Raw genomic sequence first — 23,104 nt, forward strand, 5'->3', positions numbered from 1 at the left:
TAGCCCAAGCTCAAACAATACATGAGTTCAAATCCAAGTATGATAATTGGAATTCCAGGATATAGATTAAGTTAGAACTGTACATGAATTTGAGTCTAGGTATATTAGAAAATTAGAGAATAAGAGATAGGACCTAATGAATATTGCTCCTTTCCTGTATACTACAATTAGATACACACACACATACTCGTTGAAACCCTGATACATCCAAGACTGGAATATGTATCAGTAGTATGGTCCCCACATAGAGTGAAGGATATAAGCAAAATTGAAAGAATACAAAGGGTAGCAATCAAACTGGTCCAGTGAGGCAGATAAACCATATGAGGAAAGACTAAAAGTACTGGGTCTGTCAACCTTGAAAGAACGAAGAGAAAGAGATGACATGATTACAGTTTTCAGGTCACTAAAGGGGATAGATTGCATTGATAGAAGGCATAAAATCCACTCCCACCCATTCCATCCCCACATACTCCACTCCCGTTCACCCCTCTCCCTCCCTCTTATCATGGCTCCTCCTGGAAAACAGGTCATCCCTGCATCTCACCCACTGCCCTGGGTCAGAAGCAAAGTAGCAAGACAGCACATCCACAGCAAGGCTGCTTCATTTAATCAGTGACCTCACCTCTCTGTCCCCTCATGCAGAAAAAGAGAAGATGGCAAGAAATCCCTTCAGGCTGCATCAAAATATCATTCACACATACTCTCTCACCCCCCATACCCCACCCACATCCTTCCATGCATCACATCATCATCCATACACAACCATTCTCCACTCACCCCTGTCTTCTCCCTTCTTTCCTCTACAGACATTACCTTCTCTCCCAGTCTTCCTCTCACCCCATCCATCCATCTCATCCTGGGTTGCCCCTTTATGTTCACTCTCTACATCTCTGCCCCCCCCCCATACCTCCTTTACCAGTCTTTCCTCCCTCATTCTTTCCATGTGCCCAAACCATCCCAATACTCTTTCATCAACCCCATCTCCCAACTCCCCTTCTCTGATGGCCAGGGGTGGTTGCTGCTGATTGGCACGCAAACAACACAACATACACTCTATAAAGGATTTGTGGGAAAACCCAGTTTCGGCTGTGGCCTTCCTTGGGGAGACGGGACTGCTCGGACAGACAGTCTAGGGAACGACAACAACAACAACAACTCCCCTTCTCTCCCCCTCACCTCTTTGTTTCTCACTCTATCCAGCCTAGCAGCTCCCACAAAACATCTCAAACCTTTCATCTCAAACATATTCAAACTCTTCCATTCTTATGTCCCATGTTTTTGCTGGAGATATCTAAAGGGAAATAAAAAATTCTGCATTGTGTCTCAGTTGACCAGGAAACATAATGACACTCCCAAGAAGGTACCCATGTGTCCAGTTTTTGTCATTGAGGAACCTTTCAGTAGAATTGTTGATTGTGTAGGACCCCTCCCAAAAACTAAGTCTGGTAAGTCATTTCTGCTTACCATTATTTGTCAATCCACACAGTATGCTGAAGAGATACCTCTGCCAAACATAAAAGCAAGGACAATCACTAAGGCCTTAATGTCTTACTTTAGTAAGATGGGTATGCCTTGGGAGGTACAAAGTGACAAAGGCACTAACTTTTTAAGTGGAATATTCAAGGGAGCCCTGGAAGGCTTCAATATAAAACATGTGGTCATGTCAGCATACCACCCATAAAGTCAAGGGAGTCTCAAGAGGTTCCATGAAACTCTAAAATGCATGATCAGAGCATTTATTTTAGAATTTGAGAAGGATTAGGATGAAAATATAGATTTGTTGTTATATGCCACTAGAATAACAATGCATGAGGTGTCTAGGATTTTCTTCTTTTTATCTGATATTTGATAGAACCCCACAAGAATCCCTTACTTCCTTATATGAGATGATATTGTCAAAAGATTAAAAAAAAAATATGCCATACTCAAAGCTTGTAGGTACTAACTTTGAAAAATTGAAGAAAAAGAAATAGCTAAGAAGAACTTAGAAAAGTCACAAGAAGTTTATAATGAGAAAATTCAATGTAGGAGATTATGTATTAATTTGATCTCCCAAGCCTACCTCATTACACCCAAAATATGAACAACCATTCAAGGTGCTTGAGAGAAGGGTTAGTAATAATTACATAATAAGAAATCTACCGATTAAGACAGGTCAGCGATAAGTGAGGCATTAGAAGGATCCATCATCACTAGCAGGAGAGATGCATGAAGAAGTCTGAGAACTCCTCTGCAAAAATGCTAAGATATTTTCCTCATGCCCCACCATTACTCAAGCCATATCACACAACATTGTCTTAGAATATGGGGTCAAGTCAGTGAAGCAGACCCCTTACAGATTGTTACCTCAGAAGAAGAGGATTATGGAGGAAGAAGTGAAACGGCTTAACCTCTTCAGTACGGGCCAAAATCTCGCGGGCAGCATTAGCTGCCAGACGTACGACGTGTCGTAATAATACTCGCATCATAAAATATAGTCACCGCTTATATCGATCGTTCTCTCTTTCACCCGTGAATTTTGATAACCATAGAAAATGTGATGAAGACAGTTTAGAGAGTATGTCATTACGCAGGGGCAACTACAATAAATATAATCAAGACACCGATATGGCAGCCTCGCGTATCCACTTGCTCCTCATGCCACCTATGTATGCGGCACCGTATGGAAGGGGTTAAGGAACAAGGATTACTGGAGCCTACTAGTCTGTCTGGGGTATTGGCTGCATGTTGTTATGGCAAAGTAACATGCAGTTGATACTTTAGGGTCTATATGGGGTGCCCTTATGGACCAGAGCCACACATCAATTTGTCTGTGATAGAGGAAGACTCTGCTCACAGAGAAATGATGAAACTTTTATTACTGCTACTGTCCCTCCGTTATGCTGTCCCCCAACCCCTTGTTGCTGTCCTGTACCATTTCTCTGAATTTGATTTCCTTTTTTTCACCTACCCTGTGGTGGGGGATAGAATGCTACCACCAAGTATTCCCACTTGGATCGTAAGAGGGGAGAAAAACGGGACGGGGATTGCGACTAGGTATCCTTCTACCTGTATCCCCAAAGGGGATATTCCTAAAAAAAAGTAAAGGCATAAGAGGGTCTGGGAGTTTTCCAACCACTACCCTAAGGTTTGGGTCTTTTAATGTGCGTGGATGTGGTACAGATGAGAGTAAAAGGGAAGAGATAGGTAGTATGTTTGTGAGAAGAAAGATGGATGAAACTAAGTTGAGAGGGAGGGGAGAGTGTGAGTTTGGAAGTGTAGTTGGGAGGTGCTCAGGAGTGAAGAGAGGGCGAGGAAGAGAAGAGGTGGCTATACTAGTAAGTGAAGAGATAGGTAAGCGTGTGGTGGAGTGGAAGGAGGTTTCTTCAAAGTTAATGTGGATGAAGGTGAAACTGGGAAAGAAGATGTATTTACCTAGTTGTATTTTACAGGACTGGAGCTATGCTCGTGTTGACCCATTTTTGTATCTCTCTACATCTAGTTTGCTTTTGAATTCATGTATATTTCTGGCATTAAATGTTTCACTATTAAATTTGTTCCAGACGTCAATCACCCTGTGTGGGAAACTGTTCTTTTTCAGGTCTCTTCTGTAACTGTCTTTCTTTAGTTTCTTTGCGTGTCCTCTTGTTTCTCTTTTGTCCCATTTTAATAGGTCATCTCTATCAAGAACTTCCATTCCTTTCATAATTCTAAAGATGGTCAAGAAATCGCCTCTCTCCCTTCTCTGCTCTAGTGTTATCAGTTATAATTTCTCCAATCTTTGTTCATATGTCAAATTTGATAGTGTAGGTGCCATCTTGGTTGCCGCTCTCTGGATTCTTTCTAATTTCTTTACGGTGTTTTGTAAGTGCATATGGGCCTGGTAATGAGAAGAGTGTAGAAGAAAGGGTATGCTTTTTGGACAGATTTAAATGAGTGCATAGAGGAATTAGGGAGAAACATCAATGTAGTAGTACTGGAAGACCTTAATGCTAGAGTAGGAAATGAACTAATTGATGGAGTGGTTGGGAAATATGGAGTTCCAGGAAAGAGTCATAGTGGAGAGTTGATGGTGGAGATGTGTCTAGAAAGAGAGTTAATGATAGCAAATACAGTGTTTCAGAAGAAAACCAAGCATAAGTACACATGGGAGAGGGTGGTGGATGGAGGGGTGGTATATAGAGCATTAATGGACTATGTAGTGGTAGATAGGATTATAATAGGAAGAGTTAAGGATGTACATGTGCTAAGAGGAGAGAGTGGGAGAATATCAGATCATTTTTTGGTGGAAGGTAAGTTGAGAGTGGAGGATAGATGGAGAAAGAGGAAAAGGACAAAAGGTAGGGACGTGCTTAGAGTGAACTCTTTTAATTGAAAAGGAGAAGGAGTACAAGAAGCTGAGAGAGGAGTGGGAGGTAGTGAAGGATAGAGTAGAACTAGGAGTGGAGGAGGAATGGGGATGGTTCAAGGAGGGAATCACAAAGTGTGCAAAGATGGTGTGTGGAACAAGAAGGACGAGAGGAAATAGAAGTAAGGGTAGTGAATGGTGGGATGAGGAAACAAAGAAGGTTGTAGAAGAGAAGAAGCGAGCTTTCACAGATTGGTTATAAAATAGGAAGAGGGAGTCATACGAGAGATACAAAGAAAAGAAAAGAGAAGTAAAGCACAAGGTAAAGGAGGCAAAGAGGAGAGCAGATGTGAAATGGGGTAAGAGTATGACAGAAAATTTGGAAAGTAATAAAAAGATGTTTTGGAAAGAAATTAAGAGAAGAGGAGGCAAATCAAATAGAGAAGAAAAGGTAAAAGGTGCAGATGGAGAGGGTGATAATGGAAGAGAAGGCAGTCAGTAAGAGGAAGATGGGCAGAGTATTTTAGGGAGTTGCTAAATGTGAAGGAGGATAGGGAGGGAAAGATAGTTGCCATTTCATAATTCTATAGATAGTAAGTCTCCTCTTTCCCTTCTTTGTTCCAGAGTTGGTAATTCTAATTTGGACAGTCTTTGTTCATATGTCATTTTGGAAAAAATTGGTGCCAGTTTTGTTGCTGCTCTTTGTATTCTTTCTAACTTCTTTATATTCTTTTTGGTACTGGGTATCCATAGTGTTGCTGTGTACTTGAGTTTTGGTCTTATTAGTGTATTTAATTTTTTTTTATCATTTCCTCATCCAAATAGGCAAATGCCACTTTTATTGACCTCAATAAGTTATAGGTTTCTCCAACTATTTTATTAATATGCTTATCCAGTGTCATGTCTTTGACATTTCCTCATCCAAATAGGCAAATGCCACTTTTATTGACCTCAATAAGTTATAGGTTTCTCCAACTATTTTATTAATATGCTTATCCAGTGTCATGTCTTTGATCATCACTCCAAGCTCTTTTTCCGAGTTTACTTTTTTGACCTCTTCACCAATTTTATAATCTCTCGATATTCTGTTTTTACTTTTCCAAACTCCATTATACTACATTTCTTGATATTGAATTTCACTTCCCACTTTTGAGTCCATTTCCAGATCTTGTCCAAGTCTTGTTGTAATGAGTTGCAATCCTCCTCCGTTTTTACTTTCTTTAGTATTTTTGCATCATCTGCAAAGAAATTCATATAACACTACTCCTTCATCCATGTATTTACCTTGTTGTATTTTACGGGAAAGGGAGCTATGCTCGTGGTGTCCCGTCTTCATATCTCATTTTATCTAAACTATTTTTAAATTCATGTATTGTTTTTCCACACACTACTTTCTCATCTAACTTGTTCCAACTGTCTATTACTCTGTGAGGAAAGCTGTTCTTTTTCAGATCTCTTCTATAGCTGTCTTTCTTGATTTTCTTTCAGTGTCCTCTTGTATTTCTATCATCCTATATTATTAGATCCTCTCTATCAATGGGGTGGGAGTGTTTTTATGCCTTTCCTTTTGGGGCTACCTCCCTTGGAAGGGGGAAAAAGCCTTGGTATATGTATGTATGTATGTATGTATGTATCAATGATTTCTATGCCTTTCATGATTCTGTAAATAGCTATCAAATCTCCTCTCTCTCTTCTTTGCTCTAGTGTCTGTAGCTCAAGTTTTGCTAGTCTCTCTTCATATGATAGTCTTGAGAGTGTTGGTGCCAATTTTGTAATTGCTCTTTGTATTCTTTCAAGTTTGTTGTAATTTTTTTTGTACTTGGTGACCACGTCATTGCTGCATATTCCAATCTTGGTCTTATCAGAGTGATTAGTATTTTCTTCACCATTTCTTCATCCAGGTATGTAAATGCCACTTTGATTGTTCTTATGGAATTATAAGTTTCACCAAAAATCTTATTTATTTGTTTCTCAGGTGACATATTATTCATAACAATGACTCCCAGGTCCTTATCATTTTCAACTTTTTTTATACTTTCTTCTCCCAATTTATATGATCCTGTTATTCTGTTTTTGCTTTTTCCAAATTCCATCATACTACACTTTTTAGTATTGAACTCCATCTCCCACTTCCTACTCCATTCCCATACTTTATTTAGATCACTCTGTAGTGATTCACAATCTTCTTCTGTGTTCACTTTTTTTTTAATAGTTTTGCATCATCTGCAAAGAAGCTCATATAACTTTCAATTTTTTCATCCATATCATTAATATATATAGCAAACATTATTGGGACCAGAACTGTTCCTTGTGGAACACCACTTATTACTTCATCCCAATTTGAGTGTTTGTCTCTTATCACTACTCTCATTTTTCTTTCTTGCAAAAAGTCTTCCATCCATTTAAGCAGTTTGCCCTGTATTCCTCCTTCGGTTTCTAATTTCTTAAGCAACTTCTTATGTGGTACTTTGTCAAAAGCTTTTTTTAGGTCTAGAAATGCACAATCAGCCCATCCATCTCTTTCTTGTATTATATCTATTAGCCTTGAATAGAAACATATTAAATTGGTGACGCATGATCATCCTTGTCTGAATCCAAATTGCCTTGGATTTAGCACATTGTTTTTTTTTTTTTCTAAATATTTTACCCATCTACTTTTGACAATTCTTTCACAAATTTTTGCTATTGTACTTGTTAGAGAGACTGGTCTATAGTTGGTAGGGTCTTCTTTATTTCCCCCTTTATATATAGGTACTATATTTGCTTTTTTCCAATCTTCTGGAACTTTTCCTTCTTTCAAGGAACTGTTTATTATGCTATGTATTTCGTCTGCCAGCTCATTCCTTCATTCCTGCATTCTTTAAAAATCCAGTTTGCTATTTCATCTGGTCCATTCGATTTTCTGACATCAAGATTACTCAAGTGTTTCATTATTTCATTCTTTGTTACTTCTATTTCTTTCATAGGGGGGACTTTCTCTTTCCATTCGATCTCTTCAGGTTGTATGTTCTCCCTTGTAAACACTGATTTAAAATGCTTGTTCATAATTTCCACCATTTCTATTTCCTCTGTGTATTCAACTCCTTGTCTTAATTTCTCCAAATCTTGTTTGTTTTTCAGTTTGTTGTTTACAAATCTGTAAAATAGTTTTGGTTGATCTTTACATTTTTCAATGACATCTTTTCCATATTTTCTCTTTTCCTCTCTGCACACTTGCACATATTCATTTCTATAACAAGTATATATTTTCAATTTTTCAGGTCTTTTGTTTTTCTTCCATTTGGTCCAAGCTTTATCTCTTTTGTCTTTTAACTCTCTACAACTTTTGCTGTACCAGCACTTTATATATTCTTTTTCTTGTTTTTGTCCTGGGACATACTTTTCCACTCCTTTTTTGTAAATTTTTGTCAAGATATTCCATTTCTCTTCCACTGTTGTTTCTTCTTTGAATATTTCTTCCCAGTTTTCTTTTTGAAAGAATTCTCTTATTTTATCAAAGTTTGCTTTTTCATACATCATTCTTCCTTTTCTATATTGTTCATTTCTTTTCATGTATTTTTCCTCATTTAGTTCTAGTTCAATCAATATGTGGTCACTTTACTTATTGGTGTTTTATATTCAATCTTTTCCATTATTGTAGGTTCAGATGTGATTATTAGGTCTAGTCTCGATGGTTCTTCTTCATCTCTATACATAGTGTTCTCCTATATCCACTGTGTCATTGTATGGTCAATAATCATCTCGAGTAGAACATTTCCCCATGAACCGTCTCCACCCTTTACAGTCATCTCTTCCCAGCAGACTTCTTTGGAATTAAAGTCGCCCATCATAACTATTCTTCCTCCATCTTCCATTATCTTATTTAATGTTATCTTTGTGTCCTCTAACATACTTTTATGTTCACTCTCATCCCACGAGGCTGTTTTTGGAGGCACATAATTTATCACAAACTTTCTGCTCTATTTATCTGTCTTCCACTTCGATCATAATCATCTCTACTGTATTCTTTCCACATGTGACACACCTCACGTTTATATCCTTCTTAGTCAGGAACATAACTCCACCCCCTTGTTTTGTCTCTCTGTTTCTAATCCAATAATTATATGCATCATTGCCTACACTGTTGGGTGGTAGTGGACCTTTTAATTTTGTTTCTACAATTCCCATTATGTCCGGTTCTTTTTCCTTCAGATAATCATTCAGCTCATTCAATCCTGTTATTAATCCATCTATATTTGTGTAAGACACTTTTAGTTTTCTGCCACTTCCATTGTATTCTCTGTTTCCCTTTTGTTTTTCTCTTGTATGTCGACTTTCTTTATTTTCATAGGGTAGTGAGTCAGGGATTGGAGATGGTTAAAGAAAATGGAGAAAAGTGGGAGGTGAGCCAGCTGTTGTTTGCGGACGACACTGCGCTTGTGGCAGGGTCAGAGGAGGGATTTGAGGAAGCTGGTGGCAGAGTTTGGGAGAGTATGTGATAGAAGAAAGCTAAAGATAAATGTGGGTAAAAGTAAGGTGATGAGATGTACAAGGGGTGAAAGTGGCAGTAGACTGGAAGTGAACATTAAGGGAGAGCGACTGGAGGAAGTGGATAGTTTTAGATACTTGGGTGCAAGTGTAGCAGGAAAAGGTGGAGTGAAGGTGGAGGTAGAATGTAGATTGAGAGAAGCGAGTAAATGCCTTGGTGGTTTAAAGAGTGTAATGAGGAATAGACATTTGGGAATGGATGCGAAGAGGAGACTGTATGAAGGAGTGATTGTGCCAACAGCACTGTATGGGGCAGAAACGTGGAACATAAGAGAAGAAGAGAGGAGTTTGAATGTGTTTGAGATGAGGTGTCTGAGAAGTATGGTGGGGGTTACTAGGCTAGATAGAGTGAGAAATGAGGAGGTGAGGAGGAGAACAGGGGTGAAAAAGGATTTGGGAGATAGGGTTGATGAAAGAATATTAGGATGGTTTGGACACATGGAAAGAATGAGTGAAGAAAGACTAGTAAAAGAGGTATGGAAGGCAGATGTGGAGGGAGTGAACATGAGGGGACGTCCTAGGATGAGGTGGATGGATGGGGTGAAGGGGGCTTTGGGGAAGAGGGGAATGTCTGTTGAGGAAGGAAGGGAGAGGACGGAAGACAGAGGTGAGTGGAGAATGGTTGTATATGGATGATGTTGTGACTGCATGAGGAGGAATGGGCGGGGAAGTGGGGGGTGGGGTAGTATGTGTGAGTAAATTTTGACGCAGTCCGAAGGGATTTCTCCCCGTCCTCGCCTTATATGCAAAGGGGGACGGAGAGGGGGGGTCGCCGATTAAATGAAGCGGCCTCGCTGTGGATGTACTGTGTCTTGCGACACTGCTTCTGACCCAGGGCGGTGGGCAGGGTGCAGGGATGACCCGTCATCCAGGAGGTGCTCAGATGAGAGGAAGGGTGGGAGGGGTGTGGAGTGTATTTAGGGATGAAATGGGTGGGAGTGTTTTTATGCCTTTCCCTTTTTGGCTACCTCCCTTGGAAGGGGGAAAAAGCCTTGGTATATGTATGTATGTATGTACTACTCTCCAATAGAATTTCTCTTTTTCTGACTCTGTTCTGTTCTTGTTTTTTTCCTTAGCTTCATGTCTTTTCATTTTTTCCTCCTCTCTTTCCTCTTCATTCGTTTCTCTTTTTATCCATACCTTTTTATATTGTTCACTTGTTGCTAGTTTCCCTGTTTTTGCTAAGATATTCTCTGCCTTCGTTTGTGACCTGAATTTAATCTTAATTGGTCTGGACTTATCTGTACTATACTTCCCGAGTCTATACATCTCTTCAATTTGTTTCATGATTTCAGGTTCATCTTCCTGAACTAATTCTAGTAAACTGCTTACTTTTTCTTTTTCCACATTAATTCTTGTGGTTCTATCTGGGTTATATTTCTCTTCCATTCCTAATATAATTATACATTTCTTTTTATCTGCAGCGTCTTCCTGAGTCAGTTTCTTGTATGTCAGTTTCCCAAGATTCATGCTCACAACTATTAAGTATCACACTCAAATTTTCCTAAACTTTTCTGTTTCAGGGTGGCATCTGCTGTGGTGACGTTAAATGTACCTACCATTTCTGTATGTCCCTATTGATTTCATAGAGTTTGTTTCTGTAAATACCCCCAATGTTCCTGTCTGGAGTCCTTTTGTTTCTAATAAAAAGTTATGTGTTATGAGTACCATGCATTGTTCTTAGAACACTGATGTTGGGGTCTGATACAGTGTTATATTCCCTTCATTCTGTTGAGGCAGTAGCCTTCTAGTGTTGCTTCTGTTTTTACAGTAAAGTTATCTGTCATTATCTGTGCATGAATTTGAGGCTGGGTATGATAAATTGGAGAGTAGGAGATGGGACCCAGTGAGCACTACTTCTTTCCTATATACTATGATTAGGTAGTACCAATCAGTACATCCACTCAAAAACACAAAAGAAGTTACAAAAGTAAACTCAGAAAAAGACCTAGGAGTAATCATTTCAAATGACATGACACCAGACAACCATGTAAACAAAATAGTTGGAGAAACCTACAACTTAACCTCTTCACTCCGGGGCACATCGCACGTCTGGCAGCATTAGCTGCCCGACGTGCAATGTTGCATCATAATAATCGCATTATAAAAAATAAAGTCAGTGCTCAATCGTTCGTTCTCTTTCACCCGTGTATTTTGATAACCATAGAAAATTGATGAAGCCAGTTTAGAGAGAATGGAAATTACGTAGGTACGACTACAATAAATATAATCAAGATGACGACGTTGACATCATCGAGTACCCACTTGCTCCTCATGCCGCCTACGTAGGCGTCACCGTATGGAAGTGGTTAATAAGATCAGTGAAAGTGGCCTTTGACTACATGGATGAGGAAATGGTGAAGAGAATACTAGTTACACTGATAAGACCAAAATTAGAATATCCAGCGTCACTATGGACACCCAGTACAATAAAAACCATAAAGAAACTAGAAAGAATTCAAAGAGCATTAACAAAGATGGCACCAACACTTAGCAAGTTGACATATGAACAAAGATTGGACAAATTAAACTTATTAACTCTGGAGCAAAGAAGAGAAAGTGGCAATTTGATAACCATCTATAGAATTATGAAAGGGATGGAGATCCTTGATAGAGATGATCTACTTAAATGGGACAGAAGAAATACAAGGGGACACGAGAAGAAACTTAAGAAGGACAGTTACAGAAGAGATCTGAAAAAGAACAGCTTTCCACACAGAGTGATAGATACATGTGCTAAACGAGTTACTGAAAGAGGGTGGTAACATAGTAATTATGGGCGATTTTAATGCAAAGGATATAATCTGGGAAGAAATTATAGTAATAGGGTGAGAAGAACTTTGGAGCAACATTCTTCTGGATATGACCATCAAATACACCTTAACACAATGGGTTAAGAAAAATACTAGATATAGAAGCAATGAGAAACTGTCGAAACTAGCCTTAATAGTAACTTCTGAACCAGATATTGTGAACAAAATGGAGTATAAAACACCAGTTAGAAAGAGTGACCATATACTAATAGAGTTTGAATTAAAAGAACAGAACAATGTAAGGAGGAATGATAAACATAGAGAAGGAAGATTAATGTACAACAAAACAGATTTTGTAAAACTAAGAAAAAAATTCCAAAACACAAACTGGGATAAATTCTCTAAAGAGGAAACAAAGATGGAAGACAAATGGAACATATTCAAAGAAAAGTACAAGGAAGGAATTGATAAATATGTACTAAAAAAGAAACAAAAAGAAATTTATAGAAAGTGTTGGTATAACAAAAGGTGTAGTGAGCCTAAAACAGAAGAGGCAAAGCTTGGAAAAAATGGAAAAAAGACAAAAAAAACATCCAAATGGCAAACATATATAAAACTTAGGAACAAATATGTGAATATACGCAGGAAAGAAAAAAGAAATTATGAAAAAGATATTATAGACAAATGTAGGATCAACCTAAACTCTTTTACAGGTATATAAATGAAAAACTAAAGGATAAACATGAAATAATAAAATGGGAAACAAGGAAGTCAAAAAAGTCAATTCAGAAAGGGACCTGGGAGTGATCATCTCAAGTGATTTGACACTTGATACACATGTCAATAAATTATTTGGAGAGACTTTTAACTTATTAAGATCAATGAAAGGTGGCCTTCGACTACATGGGTGAAGAAATGGTTAAAAAAAATAGTGTTACACTAACAAGACCTAAACTAGAATATGCTACAACACTATGGCCACCTAACACAAAAAAGAACATAAGAAAATTGTAAAGAATCCAAAGAGCAGCGACAAAAATGGCACCTACACTATCAAATTTGACATACGAACAAAGACTGGAGAAATTACATCTATCGACACTGGAACAGAGAAGAGAAAGAGGTGATTTATTGACTATTTACAGAATTATGAAAGGGATGGAAATTCTCGATAGAGACAACTTATTAAAATGGGACAGAAGAGAAATAAGAGGACACAAAAAGAAGCTAAAGAAGGACAGTTACAGAAGAGACCTGAAAAAGAATAGCTTCCCACACAGAGTGATTGATGTCTGGAACAAACTAAATGCAGAAACAGAGTGCCAAAACTATACATGATTTTAAGAATAAACTGGATGCATAGCTCTCGTCCCGTAAAATACAACTAGGTAAATACATGGTATAAATTGAAAGAGAAAATAGTGAGTGCTAAAACTATACATGACTTTAAGAAAGAACTGGATGTGGAAAGATACAACTTCGGGTCGCTACAAGCATAGCTCTTCTCCCGCAAAATACAATTAGGTAAAAAATACATGCACACCTATATTGCTAGACAAGTTCATCAGTACGTTGCTGCATGCCAGACCCCCTGATATCCATCCCTCTGAATCCTCTCTCCCCCAAAAGAACAGAATCCAATGGTCAAACTGTGGTGCAACCACCATCCAGCCTTTCTAAGCTACCAGAAGAGGCTAGATGACTGCATTGCAGATAACTGTCCACGATGGAACACTTCACCCCATATTGTACAACTCATTATGGAAGACTGCACATTACACAATTCCCCTTGCCAATAACACAATATACACTATATAAAGAATTTGTGGGAAAATCATGTTCCAGCTATCATGGCTTTCCTTAGGGAGATGGGGCTGCTCGTTCAAACAGTCTAGGGAACAACAACAACAACAATAAGCTCTTTCAAGATGCCATCAAACTCAATGCTTCATTCAGGACACTACACAGCTCTAAGACCGCAGTACCACTGCACCTTCTCAAGAGTGCAGTGATACTGCTCTTGACCACCAATTTAGGGATATGAGTTCAAGTCCTGAATAGCTGCACTGCTTGGTGGCAGACAAGGATGTTAATGTATGTGTTACTACTTTATGTGTGGTCATATGCACTCTGAGCTCTCATCTTTAAAAGTAATAGTTGTCAATCATAAATCCAACTTGTCTTTACCTAATTGTATTTACCAAATTGCAGTATACAGAAAAAGAGCAATACTCAATGAGTCCCATCTCCTACTCTCTAATGTATCATAATTATCCTCAAATTCATGAACAGTTCCAACTTATCTCCTTGATTTCCAATTATCACATTTAAATGTTAATTCATGTATTGTTTCAGCTTAGGCTATATCCTTCTAAGATATTCCATGTATTTATGCATCTATGTGGAAAACTATTTCTTCATGCCCTTTAGACTTTTGTGAATCACTAACACAGATTAGGTCTGGCCACAGAATCAAAGTACCCCATGTACAACCACCACATAGGTGACACTGAGCACATCATCCTAAACTGACCCCCGTACTATCAAACAATAAACAACAACACAAGATTTCTTTCTGGCGTGACTTGCGTGCCTGCATGGCATCAGTTTCCAGTTACCTGAGAGCTGAAGGTCTCTTGCAAGATAGACTTGGAGTTATAGATTTATTATCAGAATCTTTAGTAATTTTTAGATTTATTCTTTTTTAAAAGATCATTTAACTCATATCCTCTCAGAAGTGTAGTAATGTGTCTCTTCTACTCTGAGTTGCACCCGTGAAATAGGGTAGTTCCTAGTAATTTCCAGTTTCATAGATCATTGCTTTCAAGCAGTGAAAATAAGGTAAGATTATGGTAGTGACCCTAGATTGTGTCTTAGGAAATAATGTTTCGTGTACTTTTACATATTGAATCCAATATACAGTACTTTATATTCTGAACTTATGCTACCCATGATCTTATGTTCTGAGGAATAATGGTACCATTAAGAAGAAACAAGAATGACTGATTATCAAAACTAATGAATTAGCTGTAAAGCAGTCCAATTAATTTGCAAAATGGCTGACAAGGCCAATTACAGTAAAAGCTCTCTTATCCAGCATCATTGGGACCGAAGGCATGCCGGATACTAAAAAATTCTGGATACTTGAAGGGGTTGCTAAAATAAGTGAAGGGTTACAGAAATATGTCTACAATCACCCCCTTTACTCCTTATTAATGTCAGTTAACATATAGTATCACATACTGTAACATAAACAAAGCATCACATGATTGTGGCATCACCACCTCACTTGCCAACATACAGTTCATCACTAGACACTAACCTTCTCTGTACTTTTCTGAAGGGGTTACTAAAATAAGTGAAGGGTTACAAAAACACTATGTCTACAATCAACTCATCTTATTCACTATTAACGTTTAACATAACATAAACATTTAACTTAACATAAAAAGCATATAAACAAACAAACAAAACCACCTCACTCGCCAACATCCGGCTCATCACTCCATTTTATCACTATACTCTGTACTTGTTTGCCGCTCTTTGTTTCCTTTACAACCTACTTTAAAATGGTTTCTTATGTCAGCTTGTTTGCAGCTCTTTCCTCTTTGCAATAGAAACTCATTCTGAATGCAGTGAAGAGACATAACATCTCAGGTAGACATATAGCTGCACTGCTCTGCAAACTTAACAAAGACAGCTAAACCATTTGCAGCATCTTTCCATGCCACCTTAGGCTCAGGTTATCTTCTTCCTCACTATCTGCCTCTGTCATCTTCTCAAGATTATCTTCAATTACTGCATTGATAAGTTCCTCATCAGTTAGAGTGAATGTTACCGCTTCGTCTTTGTCCACATCTACCCACTCTTTTAGCGCCTCATCTGTTATGCTAAGTTTAGCACCACCACCCATCTCCCTCAACTCACTCACCACTGAATTTCTCTTGCCACCAAACCCTTCAAAGTCAGAATCATCCGGCTCTTCAAACATGATCAAGGGATACAATTTATGCCAACATCGCATCAAGGTTTGTTTTTTGACATCCTGCCAAGCTAACGAAGCCATGAAGATAGCATCTTTTACATTAAAAAATTTTGGAACTCAGGGATTGTACCATCATCATAATTTACAAACTTTTGCAGGGAACTTTTACGGTAATTCATTTTGAAATTCTGAATTACAACCCTGATCCATGGGCTGGATGATACTGGTTACATTCAGGGGTAAATAAAGAGCAAATATTTTTCCCACTACAAGTTCTTCAGCTGGCGGATGTGCTTTGCAGTTATCCAACAGCAAAACCACTTTACTGTCCTCTAGGCGCCCTTTCTTTTTCAAATTTTCCTTAACCAAGGAACAAACAAATGCTTAAACCAGTAAATAAATATTTCTGAATTCATCCAAGTGCTACGTTGTGCTTGATAATCAACAGGCAGGTATGTGATGTTCTTAAAACAGCATGTTTTTTTTGTACTTGCCTACCACACACAACTTTATCCTGTGAGTTTCTGCCATATTTCCACAGCACAGTCAGTCGATCCTTGCTGTGCTTGAATCCTTTGCGAGACCCCTCTGCCTTGCTTGCAAGCGTTGTTTTTGGAAGACGGCGATAGAAAAGGTCAGTCTCATCTGCATTGTAAACCTGGTCCGGGGTCAGTCCATGCTCCTCTACCAATTTGGCAAACCTATAAGATATAAAAACAGAGAACGTGAATTAGAGAAAGAAATTATAAGAATGGAGAAGAAAAAGAAGGATAGGAGTAAAACATCTGATGGTATAAATCATGTTAGCATGGGCTAGGCCTAGGCCTATTTAACGCTAAACTAGCATAAATTTAACAATCCTTACCTGTCTATAAACTCGTCAGCCGATGGTTGATCTGCAGATTCCGATTCACCAGCAATGTCCAGCTTCCTTATTCCATGCCGAGTCTTGAATTGGTGTAGCCAACCATCTGAGAACTGGCATGTTTCTGCTTCACCCATCGTCTTTGTTAGGTCGCGTCCTTTTTCTTGCAGCATGGGGCCTGTTATTGATACTCCTTCGGATCTTTTCAGGCAAAACCACTCGTACAACACTTTGTCAATCATGTCCCCATGCTGATATTGTAAAGTGTGACAGTTTTCAGCAGCTTTTGGGGTATCTGTCCCCTTCATAAACTCACGTAACTTCTTCGATTGGGCCTTAATATCGTAGATGGTTGATGAGCCTATGCCAAATTCGTCCATGAGTATTTTTCTGTTTTCCCCTTTCTCTAAACATTTGCAAATGTCCACCTTCTGCATAAGTGTAAGCACAACACATTTCCGTTTATCAACTTTGGGCATGATGAAAGATTACAGGGGAACACTTGAGGAAGAATGTAGCTGAACTGAGCGGAGACAAACACAAACGTGGTACATGTGAGGCTAAACAGCGTGGGCAGTGGGCTGTGGCGGGTGGCGCTAAACTGACCCAGACAGTGGTGTGCTCTGGTGATGGCGGGAACAATTAAAGCCTTGCGCGGGAAATTTTATCGATTTGTATTGATTTCATATAGATTTTTATAGATTTTAATGCTCAGAAAAAATATGCCAGATACTTGAAGTTGCAGGATACCTGAATGCCGGATAAGAGGGCTTTTACTGTGCCAATCATCTGCTGAATATCAGTGCAACTTTAGTATAGATAATAATAATAATGATAATGATTATTGCTTCAGGTTTCACTGACTGGAAGTCCACAGCCTTGTAGTGGTTGACATTGGGTCAGGGCCCTCCTGTAGTTTTCTTTGGGATGAAACATTAGCTTGTTTTCCCCATTGAATTCAAGTGGAACTGTTTCTGTCATTGGCTTGTAGTAGGAGGAGTGGAACAGTCATTGTCAGCTCTCATCATACAAAAAGGCGGAGGAAATACAGTCAGCACCTAAAGTGATGGGGCCAAATGTTTTGTACTTCACAACACAGTGTAGGCTGGGAAAAAAAAAATGTATGTTATCTCCAATACTTTGTTGGGTGGTTCCTCCTCTTTAGACAGCTCTGGAGATGTTTGGGTACGGATAAAACCAGGTTTTGCAGAAGGGATGGTTTTAGATTGCTCCAGATCTGGAGGTGAATATGGCAGGAACTAGTAATTGGCGCTTCATCAGACTCTAGAGGTTTTCTGTGGAGTTTAGATGAAGACTTTTACTTGGCCAGTCCTTGATGTATTCAATAACCACACACTCAAACCATTCACAGATCATTTTGATAGTGTGAAATGGTGCACTGTCCTGCATATATATATATATATATATATATATTTTTTTTTTTTTTTTTTTTTTAAGGCTGTGAAACAGAGCTCTAAGTGATCACAAAGAAGATTGAAATAACATTCTTTTGTGTTCACCGTGAAATTCTTTGGCAACACCTCCAAAACCCCAGTGCCATGGCCTCCAAATGCCCTCCAGACTCTAGGTGTTTTACAATCCCCTCAGTGTATTTTGGGAGGTGAGGGTCCAATCCAGGACACAACCTGACACTGAAGGCAGCCTTGTCCATTACTGAGAGGGCAGCTTCATCAGACCATGGAGCTGTCTTCCACTTCTCTGGATCCCAGGCTAAGTATTTATGAGAAAACTGTAGTCTTTTCCTCTTTGGTAATGATGTAGTGCTGTGTAGTTTAGAGGTGGACAAAAAAGTAGGGACACAGGAAGCAGCAAATGGCCATTTCATAAGAAAAGGTCAGGGCAGCCTCATGTGACTTCTGAGAGAACCCTGATGAAGCTGAAGGGTCAGGTGGACAATGAGCCTTGCATCAGTAGAAAAAAAAAATTGAAGGAAAAGAACCCAAGGCTACTTCAGGTTGTCTTAATGTAGACAAAAAAAAGAAAAGACTACTGTCTTGTTGTAAATATATAGCCTGGGATCCAGAGAAGTGAAAGACAGCTTTATGGTTTAATGAGGCCACCTTTAGAGTGACTGGTAACTGAAGTGGGAAGGTCAGCTTGGATCCTGGCAATCCTTACCTTCCAAAGTACACTGAGAGAACTATAAAACACCCAGATAGTGTCATGGTGTTATGGGCATTTGGGTACTATAGCACTGGGGATTTAGGGGTGTTTTCAAAGAACTTCACAATGAACTAAGAATGTTATTTTGAGCTTCTTCCTGAGCACTGTTTCACATCCTGAAAACAATTAGATATTTATGTAGGATAGTGCACTAGCTCACACTGCCAAACTGATCTGTGAATGGTTTGAGTGTAGATATTGACTATGTCAAGGACTGGCCAAATAATAATCTTGATCTAAACCCCACAAAAAGCCTCTGGGGCCTGATGAAGTGCCAATTACAGGTCCACAACACAACCACCTCCAAAAAATCTGGAGCAATTTGGAACCATACCCCCTCCAAAACTTGGCTTTATCTGTACCCAAACACTCTCTAGAGCTGTTTGAAGAGGATGGGCCACACAACAAAGTATGAGAGGTAAGATAAGTACAATATAAGTATTTTTTCTTAATTTTTTCTGTCTACCTACACTACATCATGAGACAAAAAACATACAGCACCATCACTTGGGACATTAACAGTACAAAGTAATTTGATAGAGATCTTTGGGCCTTATCTGAAGACCAAATATTAACTCCTGAGGGATGTACCCCTTGATGGAAGTGGAGATGTTGATGGATTTTGAATGATTCACCATTTTGTCCAACTTACAGGACCACCTCATATGTATTGATATGTAAAAAAATAATTCTTATTTCAGGTTTCAACATGTATTGTGCAGAGGGGCACATTACGTAAAGGTGCAGTGCTGGTAGCTGGCACAGCTTGGTGCAAAGTGCGCAACATGTTTGATGAAGGAGGACAAGTTGTCAGGGCAGCACCACCCTCTACACCAATACAGGTGAGCTAGTATCTCTTATAACTGACATTTTACTACAATTTTGAAGAAAGATGTTGATCTGCCAGTATCATCAGTGTGTTTACCTGATTGTAATGTATAGGAAAGAAGCAATGCTCATGGGGTCTCATCTATTTTTCTACAAGTATACCAACCCAAATTTTAGGTTGATATGATGCTTTTATAATAGTTGTTGATACTAGTGGGAGGTAAGTTAGTCATTGTTTGCTGATGACACTACTTTTGGTAAGGTCAGAGAGCTAAGGCAGTTAATGATGGAGTTTGGGAAGATATGTGATAGATGAAAGTTGGAAATAAAATATGGTTAAAAGCAAGTTAGAAATAAGGGGAGAGGGTGGTAGTAGGTTGGAGATAAGCCTTAGAAGAGAGAGGTTACAGGAAGTGGATAATTTTAAATACTGGTCACATGTAGCAGGAAATGGAGAAGTTGGGTTGGAGTTAAACTGTTGTGAGGAAAGCAAGTAAATGTCTTGGAATGAAAAAAAATTACAAGAAAGATATTTGGGACTGGATGCAAAGTGAAGACTACATGAAGGGGTGATTGTTCTCTTAACACTGTATGGGGTAGAAACTTGGAATTTAAGAAGGGCAGAAAGAAGAAATTTGGTTATTGGGTTATTATTGTTAGGTCCTCTGCATGTGAGAGAACATTGGTGTTTAATTCTGGTTCTGGAGTTCGGAGATAGCTCATTAAGAAATTGAATAGTAAAGATAAAATTATTTATTGCACCCTGAGGGACTCCATTATGTAGCATTTTTGTACCTGAGATTTAGATTTTTTTGGCTACTCTGCATTGTCTTCCTACTATGAAGCTGGTTGACCCGTTTGTTATTGTTGTTAGAGTTAACTCTGTAGAGCATGGGGAGTTGTTCAAGTATTTTGTGTCCTCTTTGATATGCAGTGTATGTTAAGCTAGACTGGATAATTTATATTCAGATCATCTGCCAATATGTGCTTTATTAATTAGTTCAGTATTTGAGTTTAGGGATAAAGGCTTGTAGGATTGATGTTGTTGGTGGGACATATATGTTTGTGATAGTCTAGGTTGTTTTCTTTATTGTGCTTAGATTATAATTACCGTATTTTCCGGCGTATAGTGCGCGACTTTTTTCCGTTGGAAGGGCCTAAAAATGGGGGGGTGCGCGTTATCCGGTGGTGCGCATTATCTACGGCCTACAATAAAAATTCTGTGGCTGTGTGTGTAATTTTTTTCACAACAACGTGACGATGTTGGCCGTCACAAAGTCGGGAGGCACACTTCTCCGTGACGTTCCGTGAGAACAAGAAGAACAGCCATGGTGACATGAAAGAATACGCCAGCATGGGCTACCATATATAAATATTTGGTATAGGTAGGTATCTATCGAATCTTATTTTTCATGTTTAAATAGGCATAAACACCATGAAACATTATCAATATTCATGATATTTGCCCATGTTCACAGCATCCTAGTTTGAATTTTTATGTTGGCTTTGTTGCTTCACTTTAGGTATGGTACAAATTCCATTGCGGCCGTTCATAAACTCGTGTCAAACACCTGACTACAACACCCTCTTTCAGGAGTTATATTAACTAAACGTCACCTCGATGAGAAACTGTCCTATTTCACCACTGTCATTGCAGGTTCAAAGCTAAAATGAAACAGTCTGTAGTTTGTTTCAGTATTAAAAAAAAAATGGTAAAGACGAATTATTTCCTCAAGATATAAAATGAACATTTTCTGTAAAAATCCCGAAATTTTTCTGTATATTTTACTTTCAATAAACTTTTTTTAGATCATATTTCCTACAAACTATTTAAGCTACAAAGTAATAAGGGACCAACGCACAACATGAGTCATATACCGGTACATGTAGTTCCAACTTTTTCTTAGTTGTGTCCTGATTAATGCCTAAACTGACACTTAATTTAGTGACAAACCAACAGATTTCCCAGCGGTGGCTCTAGCCAATGAAAAATACTTCTCCATGTAACCTCGTTCACATGATATAAATACTGAGGTAAAACTGCGTTATAGACAAATGCGATCGGGCATGCGCGTTATACGTCGGTGCGCGCTATCTGTGTACTGAGATAACGAAGTGCATGGGTGCGCATTTTAAGCCGGAAAATACGGTATTTCAGTTACAGTTTCTGTGAGTGTTTATCTGGTATCTCTTGAGAGAAGTGTGTGCTGTTTTGTACTGGTGTTATGAGTACCTGTGTCTCTTGTGTTATTTTCTATTATTGTTGTTTAATTGCTGAATGACTGTATTGTATTTGTAGTGTAAATTTTGTTTCTTGAATAAGTGCAGTATGTATACTGTGTTGGTATAAGAAGTGGAGCAACTTTTGATTGTTTGTTATTGAGTCTGTTCATGTCAATCACCATGTTTGGTGTGTTGGTGTATTTCTGGGTATTTACCTAGTTGTATTATACGGGAAGGGAGCTATGTTCGTGGTGACCCGTCTATATCTTTCAGCATCAAGTTTTTTCTTAAAATCTTGAATAGTGGTTGCACACACTGTTTCTATATCAAAATTATTCCAGGTATCCAGTACTCTGTGTGGAAAGCTTTTTTTTTTTTTTTTTTTTCTCTTTCTCTCTATCTCTATCTCTCTCTTTTCTCTCTCTCTTTTTTCTTCTTCAGATCTCTTGTATAGTTATCCTTTTTGAGTTTCTTTTTGTGTCCTTGTTTTTCCATTGTCCCATTTTAGTAAATCATTCCTATCTAGGATTTCCATTCCTTTCATGATTCTGTAGATAGCAGATCTCCTCTTTCTCTTCCTTGTTCCAGAGTTGGTAATTCCAATTTGGACAATCTTTGTTCGTTTGTTAATTTGGAAAGACTTGGTGTAAGCATTGTTGTGTATTGGTTGATGCTCCAGTTCTTAGTGTATTGGATTGCATTGGTAAATTGTACATATTAGGTGGAACCAATAGTTGCAGGTGTTGCATTTGATGGATGTACGAGTATTTGTGTAATATATGGGTTTAGAGCATGTGGAGCATATTGACTTTAAGGGGAGGTTAGGTATTGGGTCAGTGACCTTTTTATGTGAAAAAAAAAATAGGAACATAGGAAAGAGATAATTGAGAGTTGTGTGGGAGTGTGAAATTAACAACTCTGGCCTAGTCCAGAGCCCAGGGGCCAGACCCTTGGGGCCACACCTCCATGAGGAGGTAGGATTTGTTGTGTCCATTTGACATTTGCAGCAAAGATTGGATAACTTCTTTGCATCTTCTTTGGGGCAGAAGGGCACAGCCATCATCTCTTCATTGTCTTGATGCTTGATGCAGCTGCTTGAAAGCTGGGCACTGCAGCACCATATGTATGTCAAGTGGCAGATTGTCTTTTATCATTACTCCCAACTCTTTCTCCTATCTTGTCTGTGTATTAGATTCAGAAATAGTTCTTTGAGCTACTGTACATTCCCATTATTTTATTTATTTATTCATTTATTTTCCAAGAAAGATCCTAACTTGCCTATGGAACATTATTGATGCCATTTGGAATCTTTTGGAATCAATTTTGCCTTCACTAAGGGTGAATCGTATAATGTCCCCTTTTCTATCTCAAAATTAAAGATAGCTTTATCATACTGCAGTGATTTGTCA

General features: G+C 38.5%; 1 protein-coding gene across 1 annotated transcript in view; it reads left to right on the top strand.

The window, feature by feature from the left end:
• The window catches only part of mIF2 (mitochondrial translation initiation factor 2), a 195,012-nt gene that overhangs the window by 92,337 nt on the left and 79,571 nt on the right, over positions 1-23,104 (top strand). The window contains exon 9 of the mRNA XM_076188967.1: positions 19,346-19,486. Coding sequence (XP_076045082.1) covers positions 19,346-19,486 — 141 coding nt within the window. The remainder of the gene's footprint in view (positions 1-19,345; positions 19,487-23,104) is intronic.

Source organism: Oratosquilla oratoria, chromosome 8 (genome assembly GCF_046742065.1).
Source record: "Oratosquilla oratoria isolate Oo_2021 chromosome 8, ASM4674206v1, whole genome shotgun sequence".
NCBI classification, from domain to species: Eukaryota; Metazoa; Arthropoda; class Malacostraca; order Stomatopoda; family Squillidae; genus Oratosquilla; species Oratosquilla oratoria.